We start from the raw sequence: 13,785 nt of genomic DNA on the forward strand, positions 1-13,785 counted from the left end.
ATGGATATTTCCTCGTCTTCTTTCTCCGCCGCGTGTTCGGAGATTGGCCCGCACTTACGAACCGTATAGCGACACGTGTCGATGAGTTTATCCCGCACGCTGGGCGGGCCCGTTCGCTAATTGGCTTTTGAGTAAATTAATCGCCAATTCTTGAAATTTCTTCCCTCCCCCCCCTATTTATAAGTTTTTTTTATCAGAAACTAATGTATTTCACCAAGCTACCACAATTCATTTTTATTTAGAATTTATTCAATCATCTTATCACTTTTTATTTTAAGTTACTGGATGATATCGGCCAATCTTGACCTTTGCCCACGACTTAATTGTTCAATCTTGATCTTTGGCCTTATTATCAACTCATGGCCCAATCTCAGTCTCTAGTTTGATCGTGGCTCCAAGCTTGAGACTCGATCTTAGCTCTGCACCAATCTGTAACAACGTCGTTATAGCCCCATACTTAGTGTTCTCGCGCCAGCTTAAGATCCATCCTCATTTATGATAGATCTTATATTCATTAATGGCGAATTTCATTTACATTAATAAGTGTCTTGTTGACGCCATACTATTATCTGGGAGTCTCTATCAGTGTTGGATACTCAATCCTATCATACTACGAACACACGCCGCATGTATACAGGAAGACATCTCTTTGTTCTATATAAATCAGCTTATTTCAGAGCTAAACTATGTTCTCTTCCAAACCTACCCACACTTTGTCATTTTATTTCATTTACTTACTTGAGTGTCAGAGTGGTTGCAAGTGTCAGCCCTTCCTCGACATACCCATCGCTGGAGTCCATCCCTTGCCATTATAAGCTCACATCTGATCGTTCATTTAGCTGGGAAAGAACAATTAATATTTATTAAGATAATATTTGTTAAAATAAATAAAATAAGTGTTTATGAAGATAATTTATCTGTCAAATTTAAGATAAGTTATTCGAAAAATAAAATTTGAAAAACAATCTAAACAAAAATACTTTTTATTGTATTTAATAAATTTATCTAATAACTTACTAAAAAAAAGTTATGCAATTTCTTATTTAGAATTTTACAAATAAATTTATTTGTGATTTTATAGATAAGAAAAATGACCAATATTCTTTATATTTCATAAAAATGTACTTTTTAATGTATTTTAAAAAAATTAACGAATAATTTAATGAAAATCTTTAAATATTTTTAAAGTTTATCTTTATTATTTTATATTTTAATTAAAAATATTTTAAATTTATTTTAATATAATTTTATTTTATTCATTTTAACAAATAATTCTAAATGAGCTGATGATTAGGCTATGATGTAGAGGTGAGATTACATGTATTGTACACAAATTAGGGGGGCAAAATGTAATTGACAAAAGTTGATTATAAAGTCCGGAAAATTTGAAAAGCGTGGAGAGGGACACGCGTGGATAATATTGTGGGCACTGGGCAGGGGGTGCGCGATATTCGCAGGGGGAGAGTGGGAGTGCCGGAATTTCTCGCACCAAATGAAACACGCCGCGAGATAAAAGCGGGCAAGGGCGGACAACAAACAGTGCCACGTGTCGCCGCTGTCTTTCAACCTCGGCCACAAGATTCCTCTCATTTCTCGATCTTTCTTCCCCCAATTTAACATTAATTAAACAAAAACCATTTCGCCTCTGACGTGGCGCCCCGCCCCCTCTCCTTTTTCTGCTTTCTCTCCCTCACAACACAAACTAAGCTAAATTCAATTCATCTCTCTCTCTGCTCTGCGCTCCCTCCTCTCTCTCTCAGCCCAAAGCTCCTCTCTTCTTCACCCCTTCTGCTCTCTCTCCCCCTAAAGAGAACGATTTTCCGGTAATCAGAGCTGCGGAGTCGGTTTACCGGCGATACTTAGCGGCAGGATCCAGGGAAACGCGGCGGTTCCGGTCACCGGAGAAGCCCAGTTCTCCGTCCACTGATCTTGGCCCCTCGAGGCTTGCACTTGACCTCTGAGATTCCTTCAACCCTCTTGGCGATTGCTAATCTTATTGTTCTTTTCTGCTTTGTCTCTGTTTTTCTGCTACATGTTGAGCTGTTCGTCGGTTGTTGTGATTCGTTTGGCTGTTTCTTTCCGCCCGAGAGGAGGCTGTTTGGTGAATTTCTGCTGGCCGAATTTACGTTAGCGGTTGGATCTTGAGAGAACAAAGTTCGATGAGTCTGTATTACGCGTGACTGTGCTGGAAGGCGGTTCAGTTGTCCTTCCGGTTGTAGGATCGTTTGATTGCTAGGGTTTCCTGGATTTAATCTCAGGTTTTAGGCCCAGAAAGATGGAGAAACGAGTTGGTGGTTGTATCTGTTGTTCGGATCGAGATATGAGTTCCTAATTGTTCTGGACGAGTCTCCGATTTATTAATTCTTTAGTTAGATTTTGATTCCCTCGAAATCTACTCCTTTCGGAAGCTTCATTTGTTGTCTTAGAATTCAAGTGTTCCCAGAAGCAATCAGAAAGGGATGACTTCCGCGGCTATGGCTATACAGGTATCCAAAACTTAAAAGTCATAGCGACTACTTCTGATGCATAGTTGATATCTATGGTTCTTTTGCCTTGTATTAATTTATGGGTTTTTGTTCTTGTTTGGATTTCATTTGTTTGATGAATCTTATGGGTTTGTCCATATAAGTCATGTTATTATTATTAATTACTATTACTATTTTGGGATCTTCTGTTGTTTGAAGTCACATGTATATATGCCTTTCCTTTTAAATGTAGGATCCACTTACATAATTACTCTGGCCTAGTCATACTACCTAACCAGAAAATTGGCTGTGGAATGGTGGATGGTGTTGTCATGTGACATGACAATTGATTTTTCCGCAATGAGTTGTGAGCTGTACTATCCATTACCCCCTTTCTGCTAGTTATGATCCAAACTTGGACAAAAGCCAAGAAATAATGAAAAGGGGGGGGGGGAGGGGGGGGTTAGAATGAATCTCAGTTTCTTATCCAGATAATTATAGTGATATTGTCCAATTACAGAATGTCAACTCTTCATGGGTTAGATGAACACGAACTTCCATAATAAATACCAGAAGAAATTTGACCTTGTTTCTCAGGGAACTAATCTTGATTCATGGTCATTACTGTTATGCGTATTCTTTGAAATGTTCTGGCAGCAGTGGAGGAGCTAATTTTATTGCTTATCTTTTGTTATTAACTCAGGATCAAAATGGAGTCGCTCGATCAAACACAGTTCTTCCAATAAGCAATCAAGTTCCATTGGATGTCAACTCAAATTGTGTTGAGGGTACCCAAATGAAGGACCAACCTCCTCCTGGGAATGACTATGCTCCAAAGGTCCATGTGCCTTCTATCGTCTGTTTATGTTTGTCAGTACGTTAAGCTTTTAATGACCGACTTTCATACTAATACCTGCTCTTTGCCAATTAATACGTTAAGCTTTTAATGACCGACTTTCATACTAATACCTGCTCTTTGCCAATTAATAGGTTAGAAAACCTTACACAATCACAAAGCAGAGAGAAAGATGGACGGAAGATGAGCACAAGAAGTTTATTGAGGCCTTAAAGCTATACGGTCGAGCTTGGAGGCGAATAGAAGGTAGTTGACTTAGTACTGGTGAACTGAAACCTTCTTTAAAACTTGCATACTAGACCTTCTATTTCTATATCCTCTCAAATACTATTGCGTTTCTTTTTCTCAGAGCATGTGGGCACCAAAACTGCAGTTCAGATTCGGAGTCACGCTCAAAAGTACTTTTCTAAGGTTCGGCGCTCTTTTAAGTACCCTTTCTCTAGCATTCTATGTATATACGTGTTAGATTAGAAGCTATTTGTCTGTACTTAAAAAAATTTACTGTTTTAAGGTCTTACAGGTGTACAAAAGTTCTTATGGATTTGTCTGTCTTGTTATGAATATCATTCCAATTTACTTTTTTCTCCATGATTAGGTGGTTCGAGATTCAAGTACCAATGATGCAAGCTCTGTAAAACCTATTGAGATTCCTCCTCCCCGTCCGAAAAGAAAACCTTTACACCCTTATCCTCGTAAGCCAGTTGCTTCTCTTAAAGCTGGAACTTTGGTTGCAGAGGGACCAAGGAGGTCCCCATCTCCAATTTTGTCGGCTTCAGAACAGGAAAACAGATCCCCAACCTCGGTATTGTCTGGAATTGGTTCAGAAATACTGGGTACACCAGATTCAACTACTCCAAGTGGTAGCCCTTCACAAGGTTCATCTGCTGCTGATATAAGCCCTGGCGTGTCCATACATTCAGATCCTAATTCTTCCCCTGATGTAACTGGTTCTCCATTGCTAGTTCAATTGTCTTCCCCTGATGAGCAAGTTCCCATGGTACTTGTCCTATCAGTCCTCAGCTGTTTGTACCCTTATAATAATGTTAACATATTCTGCATCTTGACTTCGCTTTTCTTTCATTTGTTCCTTTGCACAATGTCCAGAAATTGGAGTTATTTCCAGATGACAGTAACGTTGTTCAAGAAGGGCCAGCCGAGGCAGCATCTACTCGGTGTCTGAAGCTCTTCGGCAAGACTGTTTTAGTTACAGATTCTCACAGACCATCATCACCAACCATGGGAACTTGCAAATCATCTCCTTCCAATATGAATGATGGACTTGCATTGCATTTGAATTTGATGCCCCAAGAATTCTCATCACAGGATTCGGAGAGTATTTGGCATCCCCCAAAGTGTGTAGCTCCTGCTGCTTTCTATTACATGCAATGTCCAAGGGATTCGTCAGAGGATGGTTCTGGTCAAGTGGGGCAGTGTGTTCTGTATGGAGGGATACAATTTCCTCTCTTTCCTCTGTGTAGCCCGATTGCAACAGAAGCACGCTCATCATCTGTGAGCGGGCTAACCCAAGATAGAGAAGTTCAAAAGGAAGGATCTTGGACCGGTTCAAATACGGGATCAGTAAATGCCGGGGGAAATGGTGATAAAAATTGGGAAATGGAGTCCCAAAGTCGCCAAAATCCTTTTGACAAGGAAGGGGAACAACCACCAAAGCTCATGTACAAACCTAATAAGGCTTATTTCAAGGAGCAAAGAGCTAGCCCTGACAAATATTTGAAGGGGTTTTTACCATATAAGAGGTGCTTATCTGAGAGAGACACCCGGTCCTCCATAACCCGCGAGGAGAGGGAAGAGCAAAGAATCTGCCTCTTCTTATGACGGTACCTGTGCTACCCATTAGCGCAGTTTATTTTGGCAGTAAGATTATTTTGACAACTGATTCCAGTTACAGTGAAATGACCCGAAAAGAAGCATCAGAGTAATAGAGGAGGAGGATAATATCACTGGAGGCAGGAAATATGCGGCTTTGCCAAGTCTCAGCTAGCCCCAATGTTTCCCTTCAACTGTTTAAAACTGTTTATATTTGCAGTTGTAAGTTTGATTCTTTTTGACGCTGTCCTGGAATGTGGTATTCCTTTCTGAATCTCTCCCTTTCAAACTGTGAATTATAAATTGTCACTTTGGTTATTACCTAATTTTTGGTGCATTGACTGCCTCATTACATAGATTGAGACTTATCGTTTAAATTACATCAGAGAATTCAGACTAGCTGGATCATTAGAACGGAGATTCTAGTGTCTGTCAGGACCCTTTGTTGGTTTAAATTATCTCTACCTGCAAGTACAGTTGTATCATTGTCTAAGACAATGATCATTAACGAGATAGAATTTATGTAACTGGCTCCCATCACACTGTTCTGTTATTCTTCTATGTTCGGGAAAGATTGTGGAAATTTCTGTGTGTTGGCTTGCAATTGCATTCCAGCTGGAAATAGAGATTGCTGAATTCTGCGTTTGCAACTCTGATTAGATTTCATCCTTTCTTAAGTTGATTACATCACGAGATAACCATGGAAGGCTTCATTTGATGTTTAGGGGAGCATATGCTAATTATAACAAGTTTAATCATGCAAATAACAGTTTACAGAGAGAGTAATTTTATTGGTTGGAAATTGTGCATCACCCAAGTTAGGATGAGGCAATCAAGTAGGAGCACCCAATATCTATCGGCTGACAATAATATTATTCCAAAATCAAATTCTTTGGCGCCCCATTGGCCCTGTCGTTGCACTATTAATATCATTGTAGCTCTGTGCCACCTTTGTGGCGATGCTTTCAAAGTTTCACATTTTTTCATGGAGAAATGTTATAAACTGATTTTTTTTTTTTTATAAAAGAACTTATTCGACAAATAATATTTATAAATTAACGTAATATTTAAAATATAAATTTAAATTATTTATAATTTTTTTAATTGCAATCAATCAGAATTAACTTTTAATTTATGGCTTTATTAGCTATTTTTTTTTAATTATAGTCAATCAGACTCAATTTTTAATTTATGTCATTATTAACCCAATTTTTCATAATTTTTTTTAAATTTTATTATATAATTTACTGTAATTTTTTAAAAAATAATTTATTATATTAAAATAATCTTTATATTTAGAAAAAAAATCATAGTTAAAGTTTTGTTTAATGTTATAATGTTGTTTCGTTGAAGGTGATGATACATGAGATAAAGGACGAGAATAAGAGGTTGACATTCTTGATATAGGTTTGCTGTCAATTGTGAATTTATCATCAAATTGAGATTTTAAGAATTTAAAATAACTATAGTGGATTTCATGAATATCACCTTTTATTTTATTTTTTTTATCTTTTATTACAAAAATATAACAAAATATTTTAATATAATAAATTATTATTTTTCCTTTCAATCGAATAAATGCCAAAAGAAGGCTATTTTGGGTTTAAATGGCTACAAAATAAAAATATTGAGCTAAAAAGGCCATCAATTAAAAATAAAGTCTAATTAACCACAATTAAAAAAGCCGTGGACTAATTTGAACTTTAACCCTAGTATATATAAATTTATAATAATTTTATTTAAAGTTAACAAGTAGATTTATTATTAATTTTAAGTAAAAGTATTATGAATTTATATATAATTATTATAAATTTATGTGTATCATCATATCAGTTTATAAATGTTGTTTGTCAAATTTATCTTTAAATATAATATTTTCTTGATGAAAATTCAAATCAATTATGTATGTGATTATGAATCTAATAAATGAAATATAAATTACAAACCATAAATAATTCATTATAAGATCACTAAACAAATGACAAATAACCAACATGGGAAAACTAGTGTATGTGATGAGATTCAAATTGAGACCTAAGGTTCGCAGACCTATGCTTGAGCTCGGGTTGAGCTTTAAAGCTCGGCTCGGTTCGTTAGAATTTGTTTTTTTTGTTTAAATTTAATTTATTACTTTATTTTTTATTATATATTATTAAATAATTAAATTAATATATATAATAATTTTAAACATATTTAATTTAATTATGTTATCATAATAATTTAAAATTTAATAAATTTATGTTAAATAATATACTTCTAAAAATATAAATAAATATATTTATGTATTTTTAAACAATTTTGTTCACAACTTTTAATCGAATATTTTTATGAATCTCTAATTAATCCTATAAGTATTCACAAGTCTCTATTCGAACATATTCATGAGTTTTACTGAGTTCAACCTTAACTTATTTACAAATTGAGTTTTAAAATAGAGTTCAAACTCGATTTGTCTGCCTTAACGAACAAAGGTAAACGAATTTTTGTCAAGTCAAACACCAAATCATTAGTAAATAGCTCGGCCCATTTACAATCTTACCAATAAAAACCTTATCGATGTGGGATGTAGGTTTGGTCGATTGAATGCTGATGATTTGTTTTGCACATTAATAGATGGATTAACATGGGTTCTCTTTATCGGACTTTTGGCGCGACAAACAAAGATTCAATTTTTAATTGCCACATTATTAAAAATAATTGAGTTAATTTTTGTTCTTTATATTCTTAATTGATATAGAAAATATAAATACCATTTTGAATTTTGGAGTATATTTCATATATTAAATTAACCTTTAAGATGACATAATGTTTCTTTTATTTTAATGTCACCTTCCAAAAAATTATTTACCTTACACTTGAGTTAACAAAAAGGTACCTTGATAACTCTAAAATTGACATTTAAATCCTAAAAAAAATGGTTCAAAATTTATATTCTATTTTACTTATATTTTCCCAAAAGATTTTAAATTTTTGGTAACTAAAACCTCATGTTTATAATTTGATCGACATTGTTCTATAAATAAGAATTTATTAAATAAAAAATTGTAAAAACGTGTACAATTATTTAGTAGGACATATTTTGAGCATCATAATAAAAACGAACTCCATAAACATAAAACTAGCAAAAGAAAAAGTTTTCCCTGAACAAAACAAAAACAAACTATACGCCATATAATATACAAAAGTAACGAGAATCATTTTATATTGTAGTTTCATGAAACATAATCTATCAAACGTATTATCATCAAATCTCCTCAAGCCCTAAAACAATAATCTAGGCAAACTTTGAGAGACTATAAATAAATTAGGATCTGTCAATATCTTGACGTTTATAAACAATAGAATGATATATTCACACAAATGTCAACTTTAATGATGAAGACACTTCACTACTCCACACTAATTTAAGATGTAATAACTTTCTCTTTTTAAGTTATGTATTGATTATATATATTTTTTTATATAAGTTATATCCACTTAAAGACTCTACGAGTAAGTTTTTATAAGATAATAATAATTTAATATTATTCCCAAAAAAATATTGTTAGAGCAACATAAACATTATTTATACATAAAATTTGCAACAAAATATTGTACATTTCTTTACATAAAATAAAATAAAATATAATAAATACATTTTATTTAAAAATAAAAACATTTATTTTTTCTAACAATTGTTTTTTGGGCAATTGGTTCCATTACCTTAAATAATATATATAATATAATAAAATCTATATATATATATTATAACAAAACAACCGTCAAAATTTTTCCGCCCATTTCCAATTACTATTTAATTTGATATTTTATTATATTTTTTAATTTTTTTTACTTACCCAAAATAGAATTTTTATAGGTCATTAATTAAGTCTAGATTTGTGAAAAACGTATAGTTCTTGGAACACGTAAATGGTTTCTTTTATGGTTGAATAGTATTTGGAGAATGTGTAAATATACTGGTATATAGGGGTATTCGCGGTTCGGTTTGGTCGGTTTTGAGCCGGTTTAATGCGCCGAACCGCAAGCTCGATTTTCTACCAAATCAAACCAAGCGGTTTGATTTGGTGCGAAAAACCGAACCGAACCGCACTGCATTTTGCAGTTCGGTGCGGTTTGATTTTCGCGGTTTCAAAAAATTTTGAGGGCAGTCCCAGAAATTCTAAGGAAACACCAAATTGATCTGCTAGCAAACGCAGCACAAACACATCCCTAATGACCCTAACAAGCTAGTACAGTACAAGACAAAATCGTCGCTGAAGTGAGTCCATTGCTTGAGTACCAAAAATTTGCACTAAAAAATAATCAACAGAAAGTGAGAGAGAGAGCATACCAGCGACCGGCAATCGACGATCGAAATGGGAGGGCAAAGAAAATGGGGCGACGGGTGTCAGATTGCTGCGAGCTTGCGACGACGTGGGGGCCGCCGGTGTGAGGTGCCGATTGCGACGGCGTGAGGTGCTAACTGCTGTGAGCCTGCGACAGCATGGGGGCCGCCGGTGGGTTGGCGTCGATTGACGATCATCCGAGGGAAAGGGGAGAGAAAGAGGGTGCGGTGCGGCGGGCGTGGGTGGGTGCGGTTCAGTTCAAGCAATAGGGTTAGGGTTTGGTTGGGGGGAAAGGGGAGAGAACAATGAGAGGAAGAGCCGGGGTCCGCTACTCCTTTTTGGTTTTTATATTTATAATATATAGATTATATATTTTTTAAATTATATATTATATATACGGGCGGTTCGGTTTTGAACCGAACCGCCGGTTTTCCAAACTGCGAACCGTGCGGTTTGGCAGTTTTCCAAATCGAACCGGACCGCCAGTTCAAAAAAATCGGCCGGTTCAGTCCGGTCCGAGTCGATTCGGCCGTAAACCGCGGTGCAACGATTTTTTTGAACAGTCCTACTGGTATATGAAGAAACAAGATCTAATCTATATTATTAACTTTTAAATATTAATATAAAATTTTAATTGAAATAAATTACAAAAAAATGAGATTTTTTTAAATCGAGAGAAATCTTGAGATATCAGGTAATATTGCTGAATACTGACTGTCAAGTAAATTTTTTATTTTATATATAGTTTAATTAATTTAAATTTATTTTTTTATAATTTTAAATGTTATAATTTTATATATAACTTAAATGTTATAATTTTATTTTTTAACTTTATTTTTTTTATTGCTTTCTTAAAAATGTGACATGTCTTAAATGTGATAATTGATCACTAGAGGGAATATGTAAAATGTATGAATAATCAATTTTAAAATTTTGATTATTATTATTTATATAATTAATTGATTATTTAAATTGTCTTTATTTTATATATAATTTAATTATTTTAAATTTATTTTTTTATAATTTTAAATGTTATAATTTTATATGTAACTTAAATGTTATAATTTTATTTTTTAACTTTATTTTTATTTGTTGTTTTCTTAAAAATGTAACATGTCTTAAACGTGGTAATTGATTGTTAGGAGAAATATATAAAGTCATGTATGTATAATTAATTTTGAAAATTTGATTATTATCATTTATATAATTAATTAATTATTTAAATTATCTTTATTTTATGTAGTTTAATTAATTTAAATTTATTTTCTTATAATTTTATATATAACTTAAATATTATAATTTATTTTTTAACTTTATTTTTTTTGTTGCCTTTTTAAAAATTTGATCTATCTTAAATGTAGTAATTGATTGTTAAGAGAAATATGTAAAATCATACATGGATAATCAGTTTTTAAAATTTGATTATTATCATTTATATAATTAATTGATTATTTAAATTATTCATATTTTATATATAGTTTAATTATTTTAAATTTATTTTTTTATATTTTTAAATGTTATAATTTTATATATAGCTTAAATATTATAATTTTATTTTTTAACTTTATTTTTATTTGTTGTTTTCTTAAAAATGTGACATGTCTTAAATGTGGTAATTAATTGTTAGGAAAAATATGTAAAGCCATGTATGTATAATTAATTTTGAAAATTTGATTATTAGCATTTATATAATTAATTAATTATTTAAATTATCTTTATTTTATGTAGTTTAATTAATTTAAATTTATTTTTTTATAATTTTAAATGTTATAATTTTATATATAACTTAAATATTATAATTTTATTTTTTAACTTTATTTTTTTTGTTACTTCTTAAAAATTTGATCTATCTTAAATGTACTAATTGATTGTCAGGAGAAATATGTAAAGTCATATATGGATAATCAGTTTTTAAAATTTGATTATTATCATTTATATAATTAATTGATTATTTAAATTATTCTTATTTTATATATAGTTTAATTATTTTAAATTTATTTTTTTATATTTTTAAATGTTATAATTTTATATATAGCTTACATGTTATAATTTTATTTTTTAACTTTATTTTTATTTGTTGTTTTCTTAAAAATTTGACACGTCTTAAAATGTAGTAATTAATTGTTAGGAGAAATATATAAAGTCATGTATGTATAATTAATTTTGAAAATTTGATTATTATCATTTATATAATTAATTAATTATTTAAATTATCTTTATTTTATATAGTTTAATTAATTTAAATTTATTTTATTGTAAATGTTATAATTTTATATATAACTTAAATATTATAATTTTATTTCTTAACTTTATTTTTTTTTTGTTTTCTTAAAAATTTGATCTGTTTAAATGTGGTAATTGATTGTCACGAGAAATATATAAAGTCATATATAGATAATTAATTTTAAAATTTTGATTATTATCATTTATATAATTAATTAATTAATTAAATTATTCTTATTTTATATATAGTTTAATTAATTTAAATTTATTTTTTATATTTTTAAATATTATAATTATATATATAATTTAAATATTATAATTTTACATTTTTAACTTTATTTTCTTTATTACTTTCTTAAAATTTGACCTGTCTTAAATGTGATAATTGATTGTCAGGAGAAACATGTAAAGTCATAGATAATCAATTTTGAAAATTTGATTATTACCATTTATAATTAATTGATTATTTAAATTATCTTTATTTTATATATAGTTTAATTAATTTAAATTTATTTTCTTATATTTTAAATATAACTTAAATGTTATAATTTTATTTTTTAACTTTCTTTTTTTTATTTTTTTAAAAATTTGACCTATCTTAAATGTGGTAATTAATTATTAGGAGAAATATATAAAATCATGTATGGATAATCAATTTTGAAAATTTAATTATTATTATTTCTATAATTAATTGATTATTTAAATTATATTTATTTTACATACAATTTAATTAATTTAAATTTATTTTTTATAATTTTAAATATCATAATTTTATTTTTCAATTTAATTGATTATTGTCATTTATTTAATTCTTTTTTTTCCCATTGGTCTACTTCGAAGATGTGCTATATGTTGGACTTGGGGAAATTAAATACAAATTAAATTTGTGTTTTGAAAATTATGTTAAGTAAGATTTGGATTGTGTGGCAAAGCGTGGAAAAAAAAGAGAAACTTAATGGTGACATGTGATTTGATAAATTGAGAGAAATAGAAAAATTTGAAAGAAGAAAAAATAATAAAAGAAAACAAATATCTCTCTCTTTTCTTCCTCTTCATTCCCATTCAACACTTCCATTTCCTCTCTTCTCCTTTCTCAATTCTTCTTTACTTTTATTTAGTAAATTTTAACCGTATTTTTTTATCCAGTTTGGTCTTCTGGTGTAACATAGCACCACTATTTTGTCAAGTGAGTGATATGGATGCAACTAGGAAAAATTAGGACTTGAGGATTCATGTGGTACGCAGATATGAGATAAATACACGTGAAAATTAAAAAAAAAAAACGTCTACCCTTGAATGCATATTTTAGAATAAAGATATTGGTTATTGTTTATTCTTTTTTCCTGTCATCATGTAATTTTTGTATTTTTTTACGCATTGCTTATTGTATTATATATTAATTTAAGTTTATTTTTTACATGATTTCGAGATAGAGTTATGTGCTTTTTATTGTTCGTCTACTCTTGAATGTATATAAGGAAATATTTCAAAATTTGTAATCATTTTGTTATATTCTCATGATTGTAATACGATTATTTTGTTTATTTTTTACTTCTTTATTGTGATTTTCATTTATTGTAGCTACTAAATTATATAACTTTCGTTTTAATGATTTTTTTATTTTTTTTGCAATATCCATGCATTGCATGGGTGATCCACTAGTTAAATATATAATAAAGTGTAAAAATTCTCATTGTTTAAGGGTAAAGTGTCAAATAAGTCATTATATTTTGACTTATTTGTATTTTGATCCCAAACCAAAAGTAGTTGTTGTATCATAAGAAATATTAAATAAATTATTATATTTTCATGCTCGAGACCAATTAATCATAAACCACTATATTTCTAGACTCGAGACCATGTTACAATTATTATACATTTTTTAATGTCATTTAATGACGTTTTAATTATATTAATAGTATTAACTTTATATAATTGTAAATGCACAAATCAAATCTCAAGTATAATGGCCTCTCTTAACATCTAAAGTTGTCTATGATGTTGTTTATAAATTATTATACCCTCTAATATTTCTCTCAAAATTAAAAAAATTAGAGCAATTAATAATGGCAATTTAGTATATAGGCTC

The 13,785-nt window shown here is 30.1% G+C and overlaps 1 protein-coding gene across 1 annotated transcript; it reads left to right on the top strand.

The window, feature by feature from the left end:
- Positions 1–1,694: 1,694 nt before the first annotated feature.
- On the top strand, positions 1,695–5,474 carry LOC127800648 (protein REVEILLE 1). Its single transcript, XM_052335378.1, has 6 exons — positions 1,695–2,486; positions 3,169–3,303; positions 3,456–3,567; positions 3,671–3,732; positions 3,917–4,318; positions 4,426–5,474. The coding sequence occupies exons 1-6, from the start codon at positions 2,460–2,462 to the stop codon at positions 5,155–5,157; spliced, it is 1,470 nt and encodes a 489-aa protein (XP_052191338.1). The 5' UTR covers positions 1,695–2,459; the 3' UTR covers positions 5,158–5,474.
- The last annotated feature ends 8,311 nt before the right edge of the window (positions 5,475–13,785 follow it).

The sequence above is a fragment of the Diospyros lotus genome, chromosome 4 (genome assembly GCF_014633365.1).
Source record: "Diospyros lotus cultivar Yz01 chromosome 4, ASM1463336v1, whole genome shotgun sequence".
NCBI lineage: Eukaryota > Viridiplantae > Streptophyta > Magnoliopsida > Ericales > Ebenaceae > Diospyros > Diospyros lotus.

Bases quoted from the DNA above. Each gene is read 5' to 3' on its own strand.
- LOC127800648 (XM_052335378.1), top strand. From the start codon at position 2,460: ATGACTTCCGCGGCTATGGCTATACAG. The intron at 2,487-3,168 runs GTATCCAAAACT...TTATTAACTCAG, and splicing joins CCGCGGCTATGGCTATACAG to GATCAAAATGGAGTCGCTCG. The intron at 4,319-4,425 runs GTACTTGTCCTA...CACAATGTCCAG, and splicing joins CTGATGAGCAAGTTCCCATG to AAATTGGAGTTATTTCCAGA.